The following is a 26,631-nucleotide window of genomic DNA, read 5'->3' on the forward strand; positions in this document are numbered from 1 at the left end:
TTTGGCATTACATCTTTCTTTTTTGCTTTTAGAGATGGATTAATCCTCAACATGAATAGGTTTTCATTTAAAGTAACTGAAAGTAAAACATGACAGTTTGATTTCATTTGAACCTCTGTTCAGTTTTTGTTCTGCCTATTATTTTGCAGTTGATTACCCAGCCTGTCAGTCCACCGTTAGCATAAATTCCTTTAAAATACAAAGCAGATTTGATTTTTTTTTTTTTGAATGATTTTAAGTTCCAAGTGCATGTTTTACTTTAAGCAAGGCTACTTGCTTGATGTTGTGCAAAATTAAGATTGGTTTCCAGTAAATTTAATAATTCAGATCAAAACGACCAAAGAATTGACAAGTTGGTGAACCAACTGATTATTAGGAATTAATAGCCAAACAGCTTTCTGCCAATTGCTGTTTTATGTAGACCTGCCTGGTGAGATGTGGTAATATTGCATATCAAGTTGAACAAAAAGTTCAGTTCTTTTTGTTCCTCCCATTTCATTTTCCTTCTATTGTCTTTGCATTCAAAGGGTGATCCAAAAATATCAAATGAATGCATTGGAAGTTTATGTCACAGGATTCATACTGGCAGAGGAATTTGACAGTTTTCCTTTGGACTTTGGCTGCTAAGCTGTGTGGCTATAAGTTATGACACACACATTAGCACTGGCATGCTTTTCTTAGTCAAAAAAGTAATATTTATAGACATTATTTTAGTTAAATCTATGGGGGAAATAGTAAAGACAACAGATTGACAGCCTAAGAATCAAAATTTAGTTATTTGCTGTGATAATGAACAACAAACGGTCCAGATTCTTCACACCATTTGCGGACATAAAGAATCCGCAAACAGTGTGAACTTTCTCACGGCTTGCCGTCACCCAGGCGCCTGTAATTTAAGAAGCAATAAACTTGCACAATTAGATATTAAAAGCAGCTATGGTATGTTTCGACAGTTAACGCAAGAGAACATTCTAGTAATATTGCTCTGATGCATCACAACAGCAGATTGGCTGGCTCATCATTTCTGAGGAAGAACAACTTGTTTTATGTTAATTTGTGACGTAGTTCAGCCCCACAGTGTGACACTTAGCTCCTCCTCTGATAAATTCTCTCGTTACCCAATCTTTAAGGATGGAAAACCATGACTTCGTAGGTTTGCTGTTGTGAAATACTCTTGATGATGGGTTGATCAGAGCTCTGCAAAATGTACTAAGTTTATTCTCAACCTGCTTTAAACTTCTCTTTTACTTTCTCCCTGACATGTCTGCTGGGTTCCCTGGTCTTAATGCTGCTCATGATCTTCTCTAATGAACCACTGAGGCTTTTGAGAAAACTATATTGAGATGGACTCTGTTTACCAATTAAGGGACTTCTAAAAGCACAATTTTGTACAGTTTCTTTGTGTCATTTTTTGTGATTTTTTTTAAGAGAAGAAGATGAAGATGTAATCAGACCTCAGCAAATGCCAACAAGATTATTGTACACTTTACACAATTCATAAAAGCTAAGGATGATTCTTGCTACCTTTGTTAACTGCCTTGTATTATTATGCAAACCCAAGAACCTTTTCACATTTGTCATTTTACCAAGACCAACTTCAGTTTATTTTATTTGGGTATTAGGTGATCAACACAAAGTGATGCATAGCAGTGAAAGATAAAGAAAAAAAATAAATAAACTCATTCAGGTTGGACAGAGAGCATCTGTGATCTCCAATAGTCAGGTTTTGCCACAAACTTTCAATTGGATTTAGTTCTAGACTTTGACTAGAACTAAATCCAATGACATTACAAGTCATATAAAAATGTGTTGATCTGAATTATTCCATTGTAGTTCAAGTTCACATTTTTTCACAGTCTCTCTCTCCAGAATTTTGCAATTGTTTTTGTGATTTTTTTTTTTCTTACAATAAAAATCACAGATTTTGTTATGTTACTTTTGAAATATTTGCTAGGAAATTTTCTCAGTAAGAAAAAAGATGAGAAAAATGTAACAAGCAGGAAGATTATTTAAGGAAATTAAATATGTCAATTACTTGCCATACAGATTACAGAGCGTGATCTGACATCAATGAAGACTGAGGCAGAAGTGTAGAATAGTAAGAAAACTGCCACATGCAGGTGGGAGTTAGCAGTCTTAAACACAATATTTTTTTACCATTTATATGGAAAATTTACTATAAACTTACTGTCGATTTTGCATAAACTTCCACAATCGCAGAATCACAAAACACTGAAGGGATTGTTATGTGTGACCACTAATTGTAAAGCTACAAAATCTGTATTTGGGGGCGTAAATATGTAGAAGCCAAAATTACATCCTGGAAATCACAAAAAATGTTTCATATTGTTTTTTATTGCCTTTTTTAGTCATTTGATCGAGTTCAGGGATTGAAATAACTGGCTTATGGCTGCAAGATATGAGAAAATCCTGCAATGGTGATGCTATTGATATATGTTTGATGATATAGTTTATGACACATGCACATTTTCTTTGCAACATCATTTGTATCAGGTGTGAGCATCTGCTGCTCTGGTTAAATATTAGATTAGCATAGAAAATGCAAGTTTTTGACACTTGGGATATTTTAGGCAACAATTATAAGACTCCAACCAGTTATTTCTAATCACTTGGCTTTTCCTTTCTCTCCTCTTTCTCCCCTCTACGTCTCAACATTTGAATAAGTGTGAGAAGAAAAAGAAAACATTTTGAATATTGTTTGGTTATCGGCGTAAGATTCCCAGGGACCCATGAATCAAAGTATCAACCACTTCAAAGTTCCCTTCGCATTCATGTGAATGCAGCTTTTCTCAGGGAAACCGTTCACTTTTTTCATCTGAGAACGCTGGACAATTGTTATCTGAAATAATGTGGCTCTTGAAGCTCCTTCATGTAAAAGAGGGTTTGATTTGATTTACTTTTCTGTGGCTACAGTATTGATTAAACAAATCATAAAGGCAGAAACACGCCTACAAAGCTGTTGCATTTATGGTTCCCCTTTTGTTCTGCGGTGACGTCAAACCTCTGATACTCAAGGCAAATCACAAAACTGGATTTTTAGCTTTTTAACTACAGTTAAAACAACCCATACATTTCAAGGCGTGAGATTCTATGAGTCAGAGGGTCAACACCAACAAACTGAGATTCTAAAGATGTAATTAAATACTGAAATATCCAGTTTTGTAACTGCGTCAACACGTTAGGCTGACATCAATCCGATTTAAAATGGAAAAACCTAAACAGAAGGTCTTCTTTAAAATGTGCTTCTTTTGACATCTTGCCAAAGAAAACGAATGAGCAAAAATTGAAAAAAAATAAAATAATCGAGCCAATAAAGATGTCTAATGTCGCCTAAGACATTTTTGCTAACAAAAATGTTATAAGAGGATAGAAAAGATAGAACATATAAAACCAAATCTTCTCTTGTTTTTATGTATTTATTTTATGCGTTCACACAGACTACAAACTACTAGCTGCAACAACAGGTGCGAAAGGTTGTGTTTGTAAACTGCTAAAAGTCTTAGGAAATTTTAGCCTGTTGTAGATTTTCAAAAGGACAGAAAAATAGTTGAGACTGTTAGAAGTAAGGAGCTTACTTCTCCTTACATATGACCCAGTGTTAGCACTAGCCGCTAGTGCTAACACTTAGCGGCTAGTGTTAGCACTAGCCGCTAAGATACTTTTATCAAAATTAATGAAATATTTTATGATCAGTTTATTTTCCTGATGGAGTAAAAAATGTTTCCTCAGTCGTTCCTATAAAAGCCAGTCTGCTACTGTCGCACAGTTAGCACCTGCAAGATGTTGAATATTTTGCATATAATATAGTTGTTAGAGGGTTTTTTTTTGTGAAATAAGTTTTTATTTATACCTCTAAAGGACAGAAATAAAAATAACAATTAAAAATGGTTCTCAAGGTAGCTCTAACAACTGATTTAGCTGCAGCAAAGTTGGCTTATCAGCTGGATAAACATGGTTCTACTCATTATTACAGCTTTGTTATAAAAACATGAAAACTTTGTGTGGTGCTTAACATTTCATATTGTAAGAAAATCATGTCTGCCATAAATTTACCCAGATTTTAAAACAAAAAGTCTCAATCTGCATCAACTGCCTGTGCTGGGCAGGCCACAGTTGTATTATTTTTTAACTGCAGCTGTGGGGTCACAAAAGACCAGTCCAAGGGCCACAAATGGCCCCTGGGCTGCACTTTGAACACCCATGTGTGAAATAAATTAGAATTTCCCCACTATCAACATATTTATTTGGAAAATTTTTCCAGCAAGTTAAATTAATTTAGCTGACTCTCTCTCTCTCTCTTTCTCTCTCTCTCTCTCTCTCCCTCTCTCTCTCTCTTTCTCTCTCTCTCTCTCTCTTTCTCCCTCCTACAGTGCATCAGGTGAACCCCACCTTCTTCCGTTAAGCCAGCCCTCCTCTGATTGGCTGAAATTCGTGTCAGTCATGCCCTCCAGGTCTATACTTGAGCTCAGGTAAAGGCTACCTGAGACCTCACAATTATCTAGAGGACTGTGGATTACACCGTCTGTCTTCAGCCTCACGTCAACGCAGTTAAAGCCAGTAATCATAAAGGCCCTGGCGGATACAAAACCCCAGTTTGTTAATAAGAATAAGTTCCGGTTTTTATGGCAGCGGGAGTAGAATTGGCCATGAATCCGCCGCATATGACAGAGGAAAGGGCGGTTTTCACGCAGCTGAAGCCCGTGAGGATGTCGGGAGCGGACGGCGCTGAGGACACGTCCGTGTTTGAGGACGTCAAACCGCCGGTGAGAATCTCTGCCGACCCGCTGAACTCCAGTCTGGGCCTTTCTGGGTTTTTAATACCTTCTACTTATATTCTCAGGTCTTATAAACAGTCTGCGATGCTGTAAACTGGTTCAAGCTTCGATTCCTGTTGAATTACCTTTTGTTTAACGGGCTGCACAAAACGCAGCTTACCTGTAAAGGGCAGGTTAAAGTCCTAAGCTGACACCTGACAGGGTAGAAACGCACTAATAAACCTCAGCTATACGCAACACGAATTATATGACAATTACACTGTTTTAGAGATAGGTAGAGTTCTTAAAAAACTTTGTTTGCAAAAATGTAGATTAAAAAAAAGCCATGCAAAACAACACATTTAAAACAACTCTCAGGAATCATAAAGGCCCTTTAATGATAAACGAGGTTTTTAGAAGTGTGATGATGTTAAAGTCGTTTCAACTTAAATATTTTGCAAGCTGTACATAAAGATTGGTCAGAGAGAAGCTGTTTGCACACCTTCAGGCCTGGTTTCCTCAGGTTCTCCTCCCCAGAACAATCCCATCATCCAGGAGGAGGTTCGAGCTCATCCTGAGAGCAGCTTCAATGGAGCTACTGTTTTTGTCCCATCCTATAAAGTAACCTCATGCTTACAGTGTGACATGTGTTCCTGAACATTTCAGGAAGTAGCTCTTGGCTTATTGCTCACAACCCATCACAGTGAGATTCAGAAGCCCCTTCTGGCCTGCGTCGTAAACATGGACAGCCGGTGACAGCACAAACATGCAGCTGCATTAAAGTTACATGGCTTTACAAAGGCCCTGCTGATCGCAACACGGACAAACTGAAACCGAACCCCTTTTGTTGTGCTCCAGAGTTTGGTCACTTGCCATTGGTTTTTGGTAAACAGGTGCCCAATCCGAACACCTAAGGCTAAAAAAACAAAACAAAACAAACAAACAAAAAACAACACTTCCCATGTGGGCAGCAGTAAACAACTGATGGTTGGCGTTTACGTTTTCAAAATGTAACATCCAGAGTGCATCTAATACCCGCGAGGGTGTGTAAATCCTCAATTTCATGTGATTTCTTTTATTTTTTATTTTTTTTACTTCCATGCAACACGTTCAGGTCTTAAGTATCATCGACAGAATGACGTGGATGTTTTTTTTTTCTTTTCTTGTAAACAAGGAACATGAGAAGCTGAACGCTGTAGCTGTTTATAAAAAGCAAGAGAGCATTTCCTGTCTTTTTTTTTTCCTGTCACCGATAACCCAACTACGCAAACATTTCATCTAAAACACTGAGTGTCTTTAGGCATGTGGTTGTGTTCTTTAGGAAAGCTCTCTCAGGCTATCTTTTTGCAGATTACTGTGGGACTCTATGGGAGCCATAAACATGGACCACTTTACAGCCCTGACCTGTTTGTGTGCTCATAGGATTCCATGAATCATAATGTTCTACAGCTGAATACCTGAACCTTAGTGGGCCAGTGCAGTATTTTTCCTGTTAATAATTGACTCAATTATCATAAGACATCATTTCGACTTGAAGGGTTCAGCGGGTTGTTGGCGCTACGTAGCAGGTTGCAGCAAATGGTGCCGTTTGTTACTTTTGGGGTCACTGCGGCGCGTTGCTTGGGATGAAATAGCTTGGATACGTGTTTGTCTTTTCTTGTTTCATCGTTAGAACCTACGACGCTTGAGCTTTATGCAAAAACATTACGTCAAGTACTCTGAAGTCTGGCTAGGTGAAATTGCAACCCCTCAGGCAAATTTTTGTAGGCGGCTGCTTTGAGGAGGTTTACCTTATGTGCTCTTTGTTCACCAGAGATTCATCCAGTTTGTTTCTCAAATTGGTCGCTTTCTGTAAGAGTTTAAATAAAAAAAAAAAAAGCTCTTCCTTCCTTTTGTTTTGCTCAATTGACTCAAACGGTATAACAGAAAATTAATGGAGAGGGGGAGAAAAAAAAGAACGTCAAATCCCTCCTTTGTCTTGTTTTTCAAATTTCTTTTCTCCACTCTCAGACAGGTTTTTGTGTAATTGTGTCGGTGTTTTTTAAACAGCGCTTAAGTCGACTGTGTCGTGACAGCTGTATGTTGCTCAACCTGTCTGTGCAGCGCCCGCATCTCCGCCGTCCTCCCTGAGGCCAGAGAGAGCACGAGGCAGGCCGACCTCATGAGAAAGTCATAGCCATGATGAGACCCTCATGAGTCCAATTCCTGTCACAAACAGCACTTTGATTAACTGCCAGGGAGCTGTCTTCACAACTCCATTGAAATATTAAGCTCGTAGTCAGTCTTTTTGCACAAATATTTATTATGTTTTGTTTAAATTCTTTATATATTTTATTTTAGTGTGCAGAGAGGCCTCAAATGATGGGAATTTCTGATAAAAGTGGCCATAATCCACAGTTGATTGATTTTTTTTTTTGCTCATGCTGAGAAGCAAGGGGAATCATTAGCATGCTCCAAAGGAAACCCAACTCCTTCCTTTGTGTGGTCTCCCTCAATTACTGAAGCAAATATTTAGTTATGGCTAATTAGTGTCCAACATTAGTCACCAGCTTGTCATCAACCTCAACATCAGAATACCCTCAGATTCACATGCAAGCGCCAGCGGGACCAGCTGGGAGCATTGGAAAATACGGAATCAAAGACTTTAGGTTTTGTTCTGGTTCACCGCAACATGTCAAAGCTTGACACAGTTTTGCACCTGACATATATAATTCTTGCTAATTATTGACATCTTGAGTAACCTGTAAAGAAATATGAAGACAAACATAATTCCAGGTATGATTGAAATATGTCAGATTCTGTCATTTGCTTTAGCTTTGGAGAAGCAAAGAGGGAAGTAAAAATTCCAACAGTTTTGTCACACCGCTTTTTGGATTTAGACATAATGGGAGTTGAGGGATTTTGTTGGATATAAACCCATAAGTTGGCAGGTGTATTCGTCAGTATCACTGTAAACATATATTTTTACAGCTTTACCACTCTCTTAATTGGCTTAACCTGGAAAAAGAAACAAAGTCCAATATTTATGGCTTATTCTCCTTTCAATGACTAAAAAAAATGTTTTGAAAGTTTTTCAAGGTTATAAGTGCAACAGTAGCTTTGTCTTGTCTTGTAATTTTGTAGTGTGGCTTGAAATGAAAGAATAACTTGTAATACACACAACTCTTTACTAGTGTAAGTTTAAATTTCTTTCTCAAAGAAGCAGATGGCTTCTTTTAAAACATTTGAGTCATTAGAAGAATACAGAAAGTAAAAGAATAACAACCCACAATGTTCTGTTATTTACATAGATTCCTTTTTACCCTTGAAGCATTGTAAGTAAATTTCCCTGGGAGCACTCTTTGAAAGTTTAGAGAAATATTCGGCTACACCGGTTCTGTAAAGGTTTGCTTGGATTGGTAATAAATACATTGTCTGAAGCTTGAGAACATCAGAGCATACATTCAAGCCAAACTCAAGAAATTAAGTCACATTTATTTCGGAAGCATGTTTTAAATGTAAAGTAAACCAGACAAAATGATCAAATAAAACAATTTTGCATCAAATGAGAAAAACCTGAGAATGAATTAATAAAAATGATTTCTTAAATTATACATCAAACCTTCTTTAAGGATCCTTGATTTGTTGCCACTTAATAGAGGGAAGTGTCAGAAATCTCTCAGTCTTTTGTCTTTTATGTGGGGCATCATAGCAAAAGATTTTCTTACTAGTGAAAGTAAATCTGTTGGGCTTGTCTAAGGCACTTTGCTACACTGCTGGATAGGATGTAAAAATAAAGAAAAACACAAAACTGGTAGTTTCTATGAGAACTTAAAAAAAAGTTGCACTTAAAATTTCCATGAGTTGTTGCTTCAACAATTTGTGATATTCTTGTATCACCAACATAGAGAAGGACAGAATATAAAAAATGTACACAGATAAAATCAGAACTTTTCCTTTTCTGTTACTTCTGCTAATTTACACACCAGCATTAGCTTTGCAGCTAAGCTAGTTGACGAGAGAAAAAAAAGTGAAATGTTTTTGGTTTTATTTATTCATACATTTTTGGATTGTTTGTCTTATAAGCTAAAATCAAATAATTAGTTGCCTCTGCTTTGAATCAAGCAATTGCTAGCGTAGCACAGCTAGCTTCAACAAGAAGTTTAAAAGTGGAAAATTAAAAAGTCATGAACCATGGGCTTTAAAAAGTTGTCAGTTTTGTTCTTTGCATATTTAAAGATAATTTCACCATGTGGATAGTTACATTGTTTTCTTTACTTAGAAGTCAGAAACTGGATCTGAGAATGACGTCGTAGCCAGTTTAGTTAGTTGTACGTCGGAAAACTTGAAGGGTTGCTCAGTAAACACTACTTTTGACTTTGAACTCAGAAATTCAGACAAATATAATGGCTTTAATCTTGCCGAAAAACAATATCATCCTAACATAGATAAGGAACTACTGTGTTACTATCACTGAAGTAGAACTTAAGTTTCCAAATTATCTGCACTCCACACTGGAAGACTTGTTCTAACACTTTTTCTATTTAAAGTACCACAAATCCACCATGTACAAATATTTTCATTATGTTAGTACAGGTCATTGATATAAAAAAACCAGTAAAGATAAATTCAACATTTTTTTTAATATGTTTCTGCACAATAATATATAATGGCTGCCATTATTCGGAAGAAAGCAGTTTTTTTTTGTTTTTGTGTATGTGTGTGTGTGTGTATATATATATATATATATATATATATGTATATAAATAACTGTTGAAAAGGCTGCAAAGATTGCGTTCATGATGACATTTACACGTTGCAGAAAAAAGTCCCATTTAAAAGTCACGTTCAAATTACGCCTACCTAGTAGATTTGATGTTTACAGTCTTCTAAATGGATAATCATTATCCATTTTCTTCAAAACGTGGTGCTTTAACCTCCCGTATTAGAAGCTCTTTACGGTCAGATCAGTCTATTATTCTTACCAGGATTATGGGAAATAAGTGAAGGGAATGAAACTTCTTCCTAGATTCTTGTGTCATTATGTCACCTGTGAGTTTCCTGTAAGACTGACTGCAGACGACAGGATAAGTTACAGAGTAACTTTATGGAGCACAGATCAAGAGCATGTTACCAGTCATGCCCACTGATTCCTAAAGATCAATACTTCAGATAACATCCAAAAGTACTCCAAGCGTTTTTTTGTTTTGTTTTTTTTTTGTTTTGTTTTTTCATTATCCCGGATGCTTACCAGAAGTTTCTTTTGGTTCTGTCCTCCAAGGCCCCTCCGTCTGTGTGTTATCAGACTGAACAGCCCGGTTTTCCAAGCAACTTACTGCCAACAGACGTTCTCCATGCAGCTGAGGTTTGACATGGTTGTGGTTTGACTAATGATTTGACTTTCAGGACAACACATGCAGGTGATTTGAATATAAGTGAGAGCCTCTGCTCTGTGCATTTTACAGCTCGTTGATATCCTCGCAGCAGTGGGAGAGGTTGAAGTCTATCATTTGTATTTTTTTCAGTCATCTAGGTAAATTTATTTTTTTATTCCTTTCCATTCTTACTTGGTTATAAGGTGTTTTCTGTAGATCTTGGTATCGTCATGATCATCTCAACCAAACTGCATGTGGTTGTGAAACCCCTTCTCCTTTTCCTCCTCCTCCTTTCCTCTCCCATAGAGAACTTCGGGACAGTCTCTGATGGATCTGACTGAGAGACTTTGAGAGACACGTTTTAAAAATGTGAAATCTTACTTTTATTTCCAAGAAACAAACGTGAGTTGCCTCTAATCCCTTGGCACAGTATGTTCCTTCCACACGTTTCACTCGTGTGATTCATGATGTGTTCAGTAATCTGTGTCCGTCCTGCCCAGCCACGTCTCCCTCTGTCTGCAAACAGTCATATTCTTCTGTTTTCTTTTGGCTCGTCAAGAAAAACAGTTGCTTTAAGAGCTGCAAACAAAAGGTGAAATAAGTCTTGAAAGTCGGAACTTGTTATTATATATGGATTCCTTCAGTTTCCTCAAACAGTAACGACCACTGCTGGCGTAAAGGAAGGGGAACTTCATTATTTTGGTTTTCATTTAGAACAAAAACGGAAGAGACACAATAAAGTATAGCTGAAATATTCTAAAATGAGTAAATATATGCAATGGTGGCAAAAAAAAGGGGAGGAGTGCTTTCTCGGTACTTGAATGCAATTCCCCAAATAACACAATTAAGAATATTAAATAGAAATAATTTAATAAATAGAAAACATAAAGACACAAATTATGAAAGGAAAAGGGATTAAATGTTATATTAATTATGACAAGAAAACATATTGGGATGAAACAAAAATATAAATGGTGCAACAAAAAAAAATAAGTTGAAGCAGAAATAATGAGAGATAAAAGTAAATCTATAATAAAATAAAAAATAATCATGGTCCAAAAATGAGTGTAAATAATACATTAAAAATAATAATACAATGCTACAATAAGCAGCACTGTACTATATGCTACATTCAGCATATAAATCTTACGGTTGTAGGTCAAAACAGTACTGTGATGATAAAATGTACCAGATGGAGGGGTTTGAGCGATCATCAAACGTTTCATGAATCATGATGGTTTATTGTTGCTCTGGTGTGTCATAGTGGTGGCAGAGCGATGTGCTAACACGTGCTATCATGTTAGCACATGGCTGCATCCTGGAGCTGTTTAGAGAGGGAACAGGAGATGGAAGGATCGTCACGGGAACGGGTTGGTCACACAGAGCTTTATAGAGATTGGGAAAAGAACATAAATTCTCTTCAGTCTCTGTTAACTCTGTTCAGGCTTGTTTTTCTCTATGTAGTAAAATCATTTTCACTTTCTTTGAAAGCTAAACAGATTTCTCCTAATTTTCTTTCCTATCAGAAACCATAAAACCACATCACAGTCTCAAAGGTTTGATTTTTAGCTCCAATGACCTCCACACAGTTTCTCCTCTGAACAGACCCGCTGGCTCCTGAGCAAATATATATATATTTTTTTCTTTTTCTGTTTTTTTTACGACAATCCAAAGGCGAATAACCTTTTGCATTCCTGAAAGCCATAAAGCAGAAGTGGTGTGCAGACGCAGCCAGTCATTCTGCAGTTTGCTTTACCCGGGGGGTGTTTTTGGTAAATGGAGAGATTTTCAAACAATATCGGACGCATCCACCAACGGTAAGAAATCCACAACTTGATAAAGAAAAAAAGTTTTTTCTGCGGTTGGTTTTTCAGCAGAAAGCCTTAATGGAAACAGATGTTCTGTCTCCAACAGAGCAAATCTAAAACTTTCTGTTGAACTTGGAGCTAAATTCTGCAAAACCTCTTTAAGGACAGAAGTAAAGGTGGGTGGAAGTGGGAAACTCCCACTCCGTCCCATAAAGCAGCTGATAAGAGACTGTTGTTATCAGACTGAAAGATTCATAGCACGGCTGTTATGCATTTCTCTAATTATTAACTGACTCACCGCCCGAAAATATTCTCCACGTTTAACACATGAAACAATAGAGACGCATTCTGAACTGAAGTCCATCGACTTGTCCTGCTTCAGGCGTTCCTTTAGCTTAATGAATCGAAGACTTGAACCAAACAGCATGACCTCAGCTTGCAGCAGAGAAATCTGGAGAAGCTTATTAGCTTTGGGAAAAGTTATCAATCACCAACTAACCAAGACCGAGGTCACCTTAGGGTTACCGTTGCCAGCATCCACTGTAACAGAACCTGGTTCTGTCCAGTTCTGAGAAGGACACAAGCTCTCTCTCTTTTTGAAAGGAAACAAAGCGACTGTTTTTGTTTTCCACTTTTTTCCACTCAGAAAATACAGAAGTCTTTTCTTCTCAGCGGCTTTCTCAGATTGCACTGATCACACAGCGGAGGGAGCTCACCTGTGACTAATGATGGACATCTGACCTGGCCCTGCAGGGAAAAGGCTGCAGGATTCACGCATAGATGCATGTAAAAACAAGAAAACATGCAAATGGCAACGTGTGGAGAAGGGTTCAGGATGGGTGGGTTTCTTTATTTGAGAAAGCTGCATTTGGGAAAACCAAGAACTGTCCATGATTTAGCAGCTTTTAGGGTAAATCTGACATTGTTGTGGAGGGATGCATCAGTTTGTTTCCAGTGTTTTATTTCTGCACTTAAGTTCAGTTAAGCTCTGGACTTTGACTGGGTCATTTGCAATACGTTGAGTGCTTTCTTTTCCAGCCATTTTTATGGCTGCTGTGGCATTGAGACTAATTGTTCTGTTGGTAAACTAGTCTGGACGTAGATTCAGCTGTCAAAAGGTTTTTTTTTCACATTTGACTTGGCAAATAGTTTGGACCCAAGACATCCAGGTCCTCTGGCTGCAGATCAAGCCCACATCATAACTTCTCCACCACTGTGCCTGACTGTTGTTCTTCATTTCATCTAACCAGTTTGACCCTATTGCTGCATTCAGATGCAACTTTGCAAACCAAAAATCATGCAACCGTTTCGTTTGAGACAGAACCACTTGCAATCTTTTCAAACAAGTCAGTCAGACTTTGTCTGTTATTGTTTCCTGTCACAAACTTTAACATGTAGTGTGTGACCCGAGGACTGAAGAGTCTAATGTTACCACCTTTGCAATCTCTGAATTGATACACCAACTGATTTTGGGGGGAATTTGCCATCCTGTTTATCCTGGGGAAAATTGGCAACTTTCTTAAATGTTTTCCACTGCAAATAGCTTTTCTTTTTGCAGAATGACAGATTTATGTGGTTTACACATGACTTTCCAACCCCTCTCAGATTGCATCTGTTGCTCCTCTGCTTCTTGCTGATTTCTCTCCACCCCGGTCCGTTATGCTCTTTCAGTTAGAATAAATGTAAATAGGACTTGGTAAAGATTATATTGTTTTTTTTATATCCTGAAACTTTAGAGCGATGATCAATTGAAGTGTTTAATTTCCTTTAACGTCTCTTTAAAAAGATAAGTCCTCTGACAGCGTATTAGGGCTATTATTGTTAGAAATTTTCCCCTTTTGCCAAAAAATCTAATTTTCGACTTTTAAAGCTCAGAAATTTCCACGTTTTTCTTTTTAAAAAATTAGTTTTTCTAGCAAATCTTTGACAGCTGATTGCACACATGTGTAGTGCAGATCATTTTCTTGACCCCCATCAGCGTCTCATGACCATCATTTCTCCAGATGGCTCTTGTGCAAATGAAAGACAAGTTCATCAAGTCCATTTTCCCTCTGATCAATTAAATGTTCTGCTTTTGCAGAACTGAAATATGTGAAGTAGTTACGTATCCAAGAACAACAGTTAGTTTGTGGTTTAAAGCTCTAATCTTCATATTTCTGATCATCAGGTTTCTGTCATCACTTTCAGTTTGTGCTGATGTCTCTGCTAGATTAGTTGCTCTCCTTTGTGCATAACACATATCACACATTTCTCTTGCTTATTTTAGCTCTCTGATGCTGTCCGTTTTGTGTCTCACTGGCGTGTTTTTGCATGCTGATCCCAGTCGTCCTCCTCCCCTCGTGTCCGTCATCTTTTGTAAGGATCGGATTTGTCTGGCAGGTTTATTTTTACCCCTCAGTGTTTAGGTTTTGCACCATCTTTCTCATGCGTTCAGCCTTTGTTTTGGTTTGTCTGAGAGCTTTTTCTTTCTTCTTTTTTTTCACCGATTGTCTCCTTCATGCATCAACCCCCCCGGCCACGCCCAGGGAGGGATCTCTTCCGTCTGAGTGTGCAGGTGTAACATGTGTGAACAGTCTGGACCTCTTAGAATCTGTGCATATTTTTAAACTCTGTGTGTGTGTGTGTGTGTGTGTGTGTGTGTGTGTGTGTGTGTGTGTGTGTGTGTGTGTGATCTGTGCTACAAAGACTCTTTACTCAACAGCTCGTCCACCGCCTGCTTCATGGACTCTGAATGACACACACCAGTTAATTAGGAATGAAGATCAGATAATGGCTCCCAGTCAAACACAGGAAAATACCTGTCGTTTATTTTACTCAGCGCTGAGCATGTCCAGTCCTGCTGCGCAGAAAAATGCCTCTGTGTTCTCCACAGATCCTCCAGCTTTGAGGCTGAAAGAAGAGTTTCCAGAAATAGACAAAAGCAACATTTTGCAAAAGTTGTATAAAAAGCACAAACGTCAGTGTATTTCATGTGGTGGGCATTCTTCCACTAATGCATTACACTAATAGCAGAGCTAGTTTTTAATTTAGCGCTTCAGGAATTTTGCTTACTTTGAAAACATTTACAGCACTTAGCTGAATGATTTTTTTAGATAAATTCTAAAGCTCTAGTTTATTTGGCTGTTTTGTAAACTTCCCGTGGAATAATGTTTGACTTCTGTGTTAAATTTTAGTTGTTGACTTTTAGGAATCCAAGTAATTATACGTTTATATTAATGCTCTTATTTTGAAGTTCGCCCAGCATTTCTGTTTCTTCTCCTCATGTTCTTTCTTTTTCCGCAGTGACTTGATTTCAAACAAGAAACACAGGAACAAAATAAAACAGAGTGGAGGACATGATATAAACATAAAAATAATATAACATACGGGTTGTAATCATCCAAGGGTAAATATTGGAATAATATCCCAACAATATACTGAAGTTTGTGTTGGTAAAGTGACAAAATGTGGAAAGATTCTTTGGTTTAGGTAACAGTAATGTTCCTTAGTGTTTATAAGTCGTTTCATAAAGTGTATGATAATCTTTTTGGCACTTGTTGCAGACTGATTGCATCTTTGTTTTCTTATCTTTAAAGAAACTGAAACTTAAAACATGTCGCCTCCTGCTTTCCTGTGATTTTTTTTTTTCCATTTTCCAAGGAAGCAGAGTGAACATGCACAGGAAAATACTTGCAGATGCTCAAAGTCTTACATTTCTTACAGAACAGAACACTTACTGTTACAAAGCAATGATTTGAAAAGCTCAAAGTTGCTCCCTAAAGTTTAACTTCTGCTATTTTCATTTCAGATTCAGCTAGAACTGGACAAGTACCTTCCCCAGGTCAACAGCCCCCTGCTGACCACCTCCACAGACATCGAAAAGAAGTACAGGCGAGAGAGCGCGTCCGTGGTCGATGAGTACTTCTCAGAGGACAAAACTCCCACCCCTTACAGCCTCAACATCAACCTCATCCTCCCCAGCACCACCCACCTCCGCACAGGCCTCTACAGGCCCAGTAACCCCAAAACGCTGACGCCACAGCAGATCAAGACAGAACCGGGCCTGGAGGTTCCCTGCTCCCTCCCTGCCACCACCCAGGCGCTGCCAGACTTCACCTCGGTCTTCAGCGTACCGCCGGTGGTCAACAACGTTTTCATCAAGCCGGATATGAGCTCCACCGGCGGGGTGACAGTGTCCACTGCAGCTCAGCAGCAGCAGCAGCCGCATTTAGACACAGAGCTGCAGATCGGGCCGCCGCCGCCGCAGCCGCAGGTCTACCACATGCCCATCGCCAGCTCAGACCTCACCCTGCCACACAGCGGCGCGGCGGTGCAGGGCTCCGCCGGCGGCAGAACCATGCTGAACCTCGGTGCCGCCGCTTTGCCTGCAAACAACGGCGGCTACATGATGCACGCCGAGCACCAGCAGCAGCATCAGCATCACGGCTACTACCAGGCGTCAACCCAGCCCACGGCGCCCCACAGCCTGCCGCCCTCACCGCCGAACTCACAGCCAGGCAGTCCGGACGGCCAGCCGGAGCTGCTCACCCTGGGGACGCAGCCGCCGCCTCTGTACCAGCAGCGCCTGGGGGGCCTGAAGGTGACGGGACTCTCTGCCCATGCACTTCTAATGACTCACGGCCAGGGCGTTCTGACGGGGCCCAAATACAACCGACGGAACAATCCAGAACTGGAGAAGAGGCGAATCCACTTCTGTGACTATCAAGGTGTGTGTGGGGGATAAACATAGACACAGCTGCATGGTTGTGAAGTAGAATATCATCCATGATTTTTTTTTTTATTATTATTCTGGGCTCAATTGGAAAAAATATATATATATATTTTGTCAATTCCCTGCAAATAAGACATCCCCCAGGTCAGTGTTTGATTGAAAACACCTGCTGTATTTGGCCAAGTTTTAATGCAACAATTACAAGCAGATTCTGATGATTGAGGTGTAAAATCGAGTATAAGTCAATGAGTAGAAGTGATTCTATTTACCATGGAAAGCAGAAAGCTTGCAAAAGATGATGCCTCTGTGTTGCATCTAACTTTTTACTAAGAGATTTTAACTTAAAAGTCTTAAGTTATTTACTAATTCATTTCATTTCTGTTTGAATTCTGGTCACAAAGCTGCTTCCAAGGCAAGTTCTCCAGTCAGCATCCTCCATGCAACCAGATTTAACAGCTTGATAAACAAATTGTTAGCAACAGCAAGTTTCAGCACAACCACTCCAACAAGTTTGTCCAATTTGCAGCCAGAGTTGCTGTTGTGTAAACAAACTCAAATCCAAAAGCAAAAGCGCACAAACACGCAAGATCGTCCAGGAAGGATTTTCCCATCGCCAGCATGCTATTAATAACGCAACAGAAAAAGGAAGCGTGCACGCCAGCAGATTAGGCCTGATTTTAACTCGATATGAAAAGTTTCTGCACAATTTTTTGCAACACTATTAGGGATCATATGGAACAACAATAAGTTTGAAGTTTAAACTATACAGCAGCTTGTTTAACCTCCAGAACAGGTTTTATCTTTTTGTTTTCTGGCTCTTCAGAAACTGTAGAAAATTCAGTTTTGCTGCAAGATTTTAGTTTTTTCTGAATGTGGATCTTACACTGTTTGATCTAAGCGGCTGTTGTAGTTCTTCAGGAATACTTGTTGTCGTGTGACGTTTGTTGAAGACGTCTCTGCCTCCTGCCTCGCTCATCAGCTTCTCCTTCGTTTCTTCACAGGTTGTACCAAAGTTTACACAAAGAGTTCCCATCTGAAGGCGCACCAAAGGACACACACAGGTGAGAAAACTCTTCCCAACCGGCAGAGTTAGACTCTGACATGGCAGGAAGTGGGTGCATTTGTTTGCCATCACTTCCTCATTTCCTGTCTGTTCACCGTCCGTTTATAGAGGAACCTTTCATTTGTTTATTTATTCATCCAGAGTTCCCACACAATCTGGAAAATGTTCTTTCCATCCTTACCTTCTTTCCTTCTCCATTTGTTTCATTTTATCCTTTCTTCTCATCTTCTTCCCTCCCTTCATTCCCTCTTCCCTCCATTTGTCCCTTCTTACTTTCCTTCTTTCCTTTTATACTTCCTAGCTCTTGTCTCCCTGTTCTGTTTCTTCATCACTCTTCTCGCTATGCTCCTTCCTGCTTTTTGTGTTTCCTATTCAAACTTTTTTTCTCTTTTTTTATCAGTCTGTTTTAGTTTTTCATGGTTAAAATATCTTTGATGATGATGATGATAATAATAATATTTTGTATTTACTCTTAAATATCAAAAACTGACCTAAAACCTAAAAAGAAGGAATGTGTAATGGTGATGAGAAATTTATACGAACACTGAAAGTCACTTTAAGAATGTTATAAGAATGATTTGAGTATCTTCTCCATAAAACAATATTTGATTGTATCTTGCTAATCATATCAGTGCAAATCCATGACTGATGGCTGCTGTCCACCGCCATCTTCTTTCCTCTCCAAAAGGTTTAGAATAAAATAACAGGTTTGGTTTGGATCCTTGTCTTTGTGCTCCCTCTGACCATTTTTACAATGAATTCAACTAAGTAAACGTCAAGCTAGCAACTGTCTGATGTTTGACAAGCCCTACAGAGCTAATGCATGTTTAGGTTTTCTTGACGTCCATCCTGGCGACTGGCCTGATTTCTAACGACGCGTCACGTGCTGAGGGTCAACAGCGAAAGGGACGTTTAAGGAGATGATAGGAAAACCTGCCGTAGTTTACAATTTGGAGATGGCAGCACTGACATTAAGACCACTTTTAAAAAATCCAAGAACGTCTGGCTGCTTGGAAATGCCATGTAATACCATGAAGCCTGGTTCAGGAGTGATTTATAGGCTCAGCGGTTGCAGATCACTGGATTTTCTGGTTTTATCAGTCACAAGATGTCTCTCAAAGCTGCAAAACAACTTGAAGATACGCTCCATGATAACGTTGTAGGACTCAACAATCTTGTTTTTTGCATTATGCGTCAACTTTAAGCATGCAATGTCAGCTTTTTGTAGACCTGCTTGTTCTTCTGTCCCAACTTTTTCATGTCTAATTGCAAAACGGCAAACACCCACTCAGTCATACTGGAGCTATTATCCTTCCGATGGAGCCACTTTAAGCTTATTTATTCAAATGTCGCATGTTTGTCACTTTGCCAGTTTCGATACGCCCTCAAACGATAATAGAGGTGAAAAACAAGAGCATAATTAAAATGAAAATGACATTCAGGCAATTTTAGCGTTTGTTTTTTTTGTTTTCTTTTTGTTTTTTGTCCTCAGCATGTGTTCATGCTCATACTTGTCCGCTAAATTTCCCAAGAGAGAGAGAACAAAGAAGGGAGGGAGGAGATCAAAATGAAGAAAAGAGAATAAAAAAAGAGGGAAGACGCGCGATTAAATGAAGACCAAACCAGTTCCTCCTGCTTTTCAGTTCCTTTTCAGCATAAGCAGAAGTAGGAAGGCAAAAGGGGCTTTGCCTGCAGAATGGGGGCAGGCTGGTTTCGATGTTTCCTTTTGGTAAGGCGAAACCTGCCGATTCCCAGCGGCCTCGGCTCAACCTGTGTTTTAGAGATTTACTCATGCGATTAAAAAGCTGCGCGGCTCCTTCAGCGCAGAGGTTTGAGCCAGCAGCGAATGTGACGAGCAAACAAAAACGGACCATAAACGGATAAGATGAGACTTTATGGATGTGAGCGGGGAAGTTTGGCTGTTAAAGCAGCAGGACACGGCAGCACAGTGCAAACAGAATATGTGTAATATAGTAATATGTAATGAGAATAGTAAACAAATAACATAGAAAAATATATAAAACGAATGACCACTGTGTAAATCAGGGTCTGTAGAATTTACAACCTAAATGAGACATGCTTAGAGCCGCAAAGGTTTGGACCTTTTGAAATAAAACAAGATGACATACAGTTGAAATTGGGATGGAGAAATTTATTTTAAAAATTAATATTTTCAACTTGATGGCAAATGTTGTCACTGGTATTTTTAGTGTCGTTTTCTCATGGAGGAATAATATATTACATGGAAAAAAATGCTTAACCACTATTTACTAATAGATTTATATTTTAAACAGTAGTTGATTCTTTATTGTTTAATGTCAGAGTTACAAACCATTGCTGAAGGTCCAAAGAGCCACTTGTGGCTCAGAAGCCGTATGCTGCAGAACCGTGGCATTAGATGATAACAGAAATTATAGCTCCAATTTTGGTCAAAATATATGAAAATTTACTGAAGATGCCTTTTCTCTAGCAGCACTATTCCCATTTTTTTTTATTTCATCAAATCCTATAAAGTGATTTTAATCCACACTTGTCCAGGTGTTTTGGATTAGATCCAGCACCGGACCGTTTACTCCTCTGACCTGTGAATTATTCACACATAAAAAGGCTTCTAGACTAAAACTATCTATTACTAAAATTAATAAAAACATAAATCATGTGTTTATGAATAATGTTGCTTTGTTGCCACAATCCAGTACAATGACATGTTGAATTAATATTCATGTACAGTAGACCCCTGGTATTTGCGCCCATGAATCTTATTACTTTTACTTCATCTCATGTATTTCAGCTCTGATTCATCGTTCTTCCCCACCCTTTGTTGTTGTTTCTACTTTTTATCTCCAGATGTTTTAACAATATTTTTCTGCTCTGAGTTTTCCATACCTGTTAATGTTTTGTGGTCAAATATCGATCGATTTCCTGATGAGATCAGCTCTAGTCTAAATGAGTTACCCGGAGTGTAAAACTTGTGTGATTTACGACAATGTTTTGCAATTTCTCTTGCCAATTAATTGCGGAGATCAGCAACTTTCACATCTGACGTGTCTTATAATCTGATTAGAAGATAATCTGATTCTTTTTATTGTTGCAGTGACCCATTGCAGCTCTTTTCGGTCTGTTTCAGATTCCTGGAAGAAAAAGTTTACTCTTTCTTCCAGAGTTGATTTTGTGAAGTTGTGCATGTGTGCTTATATGGCCACAGTATTTAAATTTTCTTTCTCAAGTGCAATCTATTGTTATGTTTGCTTGAGATTCTACAAACAAACCAGGCTGCATCCCCTGCAGGTTACCAGCCTGTGGAGGACAGGAGCAGATTGTCTTTGTTCGATATTTATCTTGTTTTAGCCGTCGAGTAGATAAAGGCTCGTTGCTAAGGTTCACACCTGATGTAAGACTACAGAGTGAAACTTCTTGATCTAGGCTTTTGTTAGATGCTGAAAATCATTTTTTATACTTTCCTTGGAGACTTCAGTGTATTATCTTGGACTGATTGAGATTAAAAACAGCGTTCAGCACTGACAGTTGCCTCATATTCAGTTACTGTATTGATGATAGTAAAGTGACCTGCATTAAAGATCCAGAAATCTGTCTGTTTTTTTACATGTCTTTGCCTTTAGAATTGAATATCATTCCACATTATATCATGTTACAAAGCTAGCAACTGCTAACCAATCACAGGGAAGAAGCAGAATTCATGGTGGTGAATGCATGAAGTGGTGATCTTATCATTATGCCTGAAAGAACATTTTAAAAAAATTTTCTGCTAGAAATAACAAGAAAAGAAGTCAGTTGAGGTGATTCAGAGATCAGATCGGGATTCCTGCTGGACGTCTCCCTCAGGAGATTTTTCAAAGTTTTTTTTTTTTGTTTTTTTTACCCAGCATGCAACTGGTTTGAAATATTTTTGCCTTTCTCCACTCCGTAAGTAATAAAACAGTCCAGGTTTAAAAACACTTTGTTTTTAGAGCTTTCATTTTGACAGAGTCATAGTTAATAATTACACTAGCAGCCATTTCACCCATGAGTAAGAGTTAGAATGCTAATAATGTCCACTGTCAAGCATCGGATTCAACAGTAAAAGTCTGTTTCTGTGGAAGTGAATCACCATCTACACCTTTACCAGAGAAATTGGCCCCTCCCAGGAGCTCCGAGAACGGCGGGGGGTTTAAGGGTCAACCTTGGCCATGGCCGCCTCAGCTCTTCACTTTGACTTTAAGTTGTGTGTCGATACCTAAAGAATGCAATCAGCCCTATTGGGTAACCCTCCAGCCCTCTTCACAAACACTAACCAAGCTGATAAAACTTGAGTTTATGGGCGTCCTGAAGAGCCTGAAAGTGTTTGCTCTTTGACTCCGTAAAAAAAAAAAAAAAAAAAAAAAACAGGCAGAGACGTTGTAAAAATAAATGATTATACTTCATTCGTATTACACCAGACAGTGTATAGTCTTGCATGGTTTGAACCACAGAGGCAAAAAGCTGAGAGCCTCTAATCTTAAATTCAGCTACGGATGAACTGAAAAGCTGACGAAGTGCAAGGAATGGTGAAAGTTTCCCAATAGAAACATTGAAAATAATTATTTCTAAAGCTAAATAAAACTTCTGTACTTAAATTGGTAATTTGCAGGAAAAATACCTAAAACATAAACTGCAATTTTTAGTTAATAGTGCACAGCAAAAAGTATTTCTCACTTATTAATATGGCTCTTATTAAAGAGCCGCAAATAATCATAAACACAAACTACAAGAAATGTATTTAATTTTGTTTTTTAAAAAAAAGATTATTGTTTCTAATCCAAGTGCTTTCAACTATTTTGGTTTAAAAAGAAGAGAGAAAAGAGAGAGAGCCAGGATCTCACTGATGGGAATTCACCTGACATATAAGAAGGAGGAAGCTGAGGTATTCGTTCCCTTTTAAGATGTGAGACTTGACGTTTCTCAGAGAGTAAATGTGTATCTTCCGTATAAAATCCCCGTCAGGCTGAATAAAAGCCTCTCTTTGTTCGCATTGATTGATGCACCCTCGTCGCTCGCCGTGTGTTTTGTTGTGATTGAGTGGGTGAGACTGTGCGTTCATCCATCATGGCTTATGATGTGGTCGGAGTTCGTGAACCCATTAACACACACGTAAGCAATACTGTAGTTTGACCGTTTTTCTAATCGGCCACCTGATCAAACAGCTGCTGGCTTCCATTTACCAACACCTGCAAAGGCTTTTTAGAGCTCATTCCCTTCATCTTATTGCCTTTTTATTTTTTTTTTAGCTTGATGCAGTTTTCAACTTTGAAATATCGTATAAATTGTATTAATAAACTGCAGGATTTTTCTTGGGATCGAAGATGAATGCTGGCAGGTGTAGATGGATGACTTTTCACCTGCCCTATTGCCAGCTTGTCGAGGAACATATAGCAGTCAAGTATGTTTGTTCTGCGCTCCTATGTGTCGTATTTCACCGGCTCTCAGGGATAATAGTCTTAGAGAGCCGACTGTGCTTCTTTTGACCTCAACGGCGCAGCGAAAGAGCAAAACCAAACACACCTGTGGCATTGAGGGGCCTGAGCTTTTCATATTTGTACTTAAAACTCCTCTTACATACACCAGGAGTCACAATGTTCTCCATATAAGGAAACCTTTGTGCCGTTCGAGAGTTTCAGTGATGTATTTTAGGGGATTCTGGGAAAGGACCAACATTATTGGTAAAACATGATTACACCAAAATTCTTTAAAACCTTCTTTTGCTTTCCTCGCCGCCCACTGTTTGCTCTTTGGACTCATAATGGCTGTCACTACGTGACTGATGGAGGCTATCTAATCAGAGCTAACAGTGCCCATGCTAATAACGAGAACATAACGACCCACCAGACAAAACAGAGTCAACTCTTCACATTTTTTGATAGAATAGCAAAAGCCTGTTGTTGTAGAAACATTTAAAATGTTTTGCCTTCAGTAAACTTTTGGGGGTTTGGTCATTTTAACTCTGTTCCCTCTGATTTATTTCCAGACATTATATTGCACCTCAGCTATGAACTATGGCATATTTTCCTCTCTGTCATGTACATACCAGCTTTTTTTTTCTTCTTCTTCTCTTTGTTGATTATTAGCTCAGGTGTTTGGCTTCGGCACGTCGCGGCACAGCGCAGAAATGTCAGCCTTTGGGTGGGGTGGGATAACTGTCGAGTTACATTTACTCGGCTTGTTTTTCCGCTCTGCTTTGAACCCATTTCTCACAGGTTCTTTGTCATCATACCTTCTTACCCATATTGGCCCTTTTATTGTAAAACCAGTGGAACGTGTCTTGTTTCATAGAATCAACATTACAGATACAAAAAGATGTTGCAACAGTCGGATAAATATTGTTTCAAATGATCTCTGTGCTGCACGCGACACATGATTTTTTTTTATTTTTAATTTTTTTCTTAAACATTAGGAACCTGTTTGCGGGATATTTGTGTTTTATTATTTGCTGGATATTTGACCATCTCTAGTGAAATTGCAGAGTTTGTGAATTTTAAACATGCTGAGGTTAATGTTAGCCTGCTTTATATTTAAACCCAGTTTGGATGTTGTTGTCATTTCTGGAAAGCCCAGTTCAGACCAAACTTCATTGGGATTTGTGGCCAAATTGACAGGAAGTATTTTGATAAGAGTCGAGCTAAAACCATCAAGATGAAAATGTTACAGGTGTGTTGCATAAATTATTCAATCTCACCTCACATAGATGAATAGGTGGAATTTAGGCTCTACTTCAGGAAGGTGATCTCAAACACAAATCAATTTTTTTTGTTTGTTTGTTTTTTTAATGAACAAAAACATTTTAAAATTGTGGATTGGTTTCCCAAAAAACCCAAACCCAAATGACAAATCTTTCAAATACAAACTACTTTGATATCCAAGCTTAGATGTTTTTTTTTTTTTTTTTGGACAAACAATAAAGTATACTGCAGTTTTCCAGCATTAACAGTGTGTTTTACTCTGCTAATTGCATTAAAACTATGGATTTAATGTAAATAAATATTGGTTTTCTAAATATTATTTCACCTATTCAAATACTTACATGAACAAGTGCTTTTTCTGTAGTGATAAAATATGTAAGTGTAAATAAAGGAGTGACTATAACTTTACCCTTTAAAAACAAAGGTAAACTGTACTTGACCAAAACACACATTCATTTTCAAGAAAAGTAAACTTAAACTTAAAGGCAACATTTATTTGACTCATGTTTGTGTTATTTTTTTTATAAAGAAAGTAAACTTTACTGTTCATGTTGCTTTCTGAAAATCACATTAAGATACTTCAGCTGCATCTTAATGTGATCTGATATTTGATTATCAAACATCTCAGATTGTGAATATATTGATATAATCTAAAGGCACGTTGCATGTTATTGCTTACATCCTGAAATGTTGTGCATGCGAACAACTCTGGAGGGCAAAAAGACTATTTTTTTACTTGCCGTCCACGGCCATGCTGTGGAGAACAATTCTGTTAACCAAATGAAGCCTGGTGATGTTGGTGTGATTCATTTAGTGCAGTGTGCCACAGCAAAGGGACATTGACACAGTAAAAACATTAAATAACATTAAATAAATAAACACTCATATTTTTCTTTTTTCTCGCTTTCTGGGTCGGCTTTATGCAACACGCAGGCCCGCAGAATGGTCAGTTATGGACATGGTTTAGTGCACACACTAGCTAGTGGTTGGTATTTACGTTTGTTATTGTGCAACAAGCTGGCACATCTGCAACAGATTGTTGCTAGAAGTCTTGGTAGTGACATCAAGACTTTGTCATTTTTTGCCTGACTATTGGATGCTTCAATACCTGCTTGTGTAAATGTATGAACTTTGGTGTATTTGCAGGTCTATCACTGGTCTGCATGAGGTATCATCATGGTGTCGAAGCATCCTGCAGTGTGCTGATGACAATGCCTTCTCCTTTTTTCACTTCCAGGCGAGAAACCGTACCGCTGCACGTGGGAGAACTGCGACTGGCGCTTTGCCCGATCGGACGAGCTCACCCGGCACTACCGGAAGCACACCGGCGCCAAACCCTTCAAGTGCGTGGCCTGCAGCCGCTGCTTCTCCCGCTCAGACCACCTGGCTCTGCACATGAAACGCCACCAGAACTAGAACCCAGCTGCCTGTGGGTCCAAACCAAAACAGTCACATAAGGAGAGCAGTGCCCACACATCCCAGCCACCTGTCTGGACTCTGGTACCTCTCAACTCAAACACTCCAAAGAAAACCTAGGGGTGCACTAAAGGACCTGATTTTAACATACAGGTTAATCACTTTGTAGATAGATCTTTACTGAAGATCGCTTCCAGGTTTCAAGAATGGACTAAAAAAACTCCTGATTATCTTGGAGAACTTTTTTTTTCCCCTACAAAATGACTGTTTTCATCTTCCAGCTCTCTGAGGTATGAACTTTCAACGAGACATGTCCTGCCTGTGTACATACTTGTGCATATGTCTGTGTGTGTGTATGTGTGTGTGTGTGTGTGTGTGTGTGCGTTTTTGAGAATACAGCGAATGTATTGAGCATTATACTTGATAACTTTTCTTTTTCACTGAACGCGATCCTCAGTAATATTCTGTGTTTTATGACTTCCTTGTGATAAAAATAAAATCCTCCAGCTGAGGGCCTGAATGAGGAAAGGAGGCAAAAAAAAAAAAGAACCAGCAGATGAGATGACGCAGACCTCCATGGAGGGGTTAATCTTAAGCTTGTTAGGCCTGTTCCAGCTCAGGTAATACCTGTCGAACCCAGTGTTTGTATCCTTCATCCCTGTTGCCATGGCGACCATAATATCACCAGATTTTTTGTCCCAATGTTTTTTTTTTCTTTTTTGCGTTTCAGTCTATTTATTTTTGTTTGTTTTGCTTTAGTTCTCCCCATATTTGTTTAACGCTTTAGCTCT

At 38.7% G+C, this 26,631-nt stretch overlaps 1 protein-coding gene across 1 annotated transcript; it reads left to right on the top strand.

Moving 5' to 3' along the window:
- The first annotated feature begins 4,480 nt into the window (after positions 1-4,480).
- klf5l (Kruppel like factor 5 like) lies at positions 4,481-26,631 on the top strand. The gene is made up of 4 exons (XM_007563861.2): positions 4,481-4,784; positions 15,725-16,643; positions 17,650-17,709; positions 25,662-26,631. Exons 1-4 carry the CDS (start codon positions 4,644-4,646, stop codon positions 25,838-25,840), a joined length of 1,299 nt encoding a protein of 432 aa, XP_007563923.1. The 5' UTR covers positions 4,481-4,643; the 3' UTR covers positions 25,841-26,631.

Source organism: Poecilia formosa, unplaced genomic scaffold (assembly GCF_000485575.1).
Source record: "Poecilia formosa unplaced genomic scaffold, Poecilia_formosa-5.1.2 Scaffold152, whole genome shotgun sequence".
In the NCBI taxonomy this organism is placed as follows: Eukaryota; Metazoa; Chordata; class Actinopteri; order Cyprinodontiformes; family Poeciliidae; genus Poecilia; species Poecilia formosa.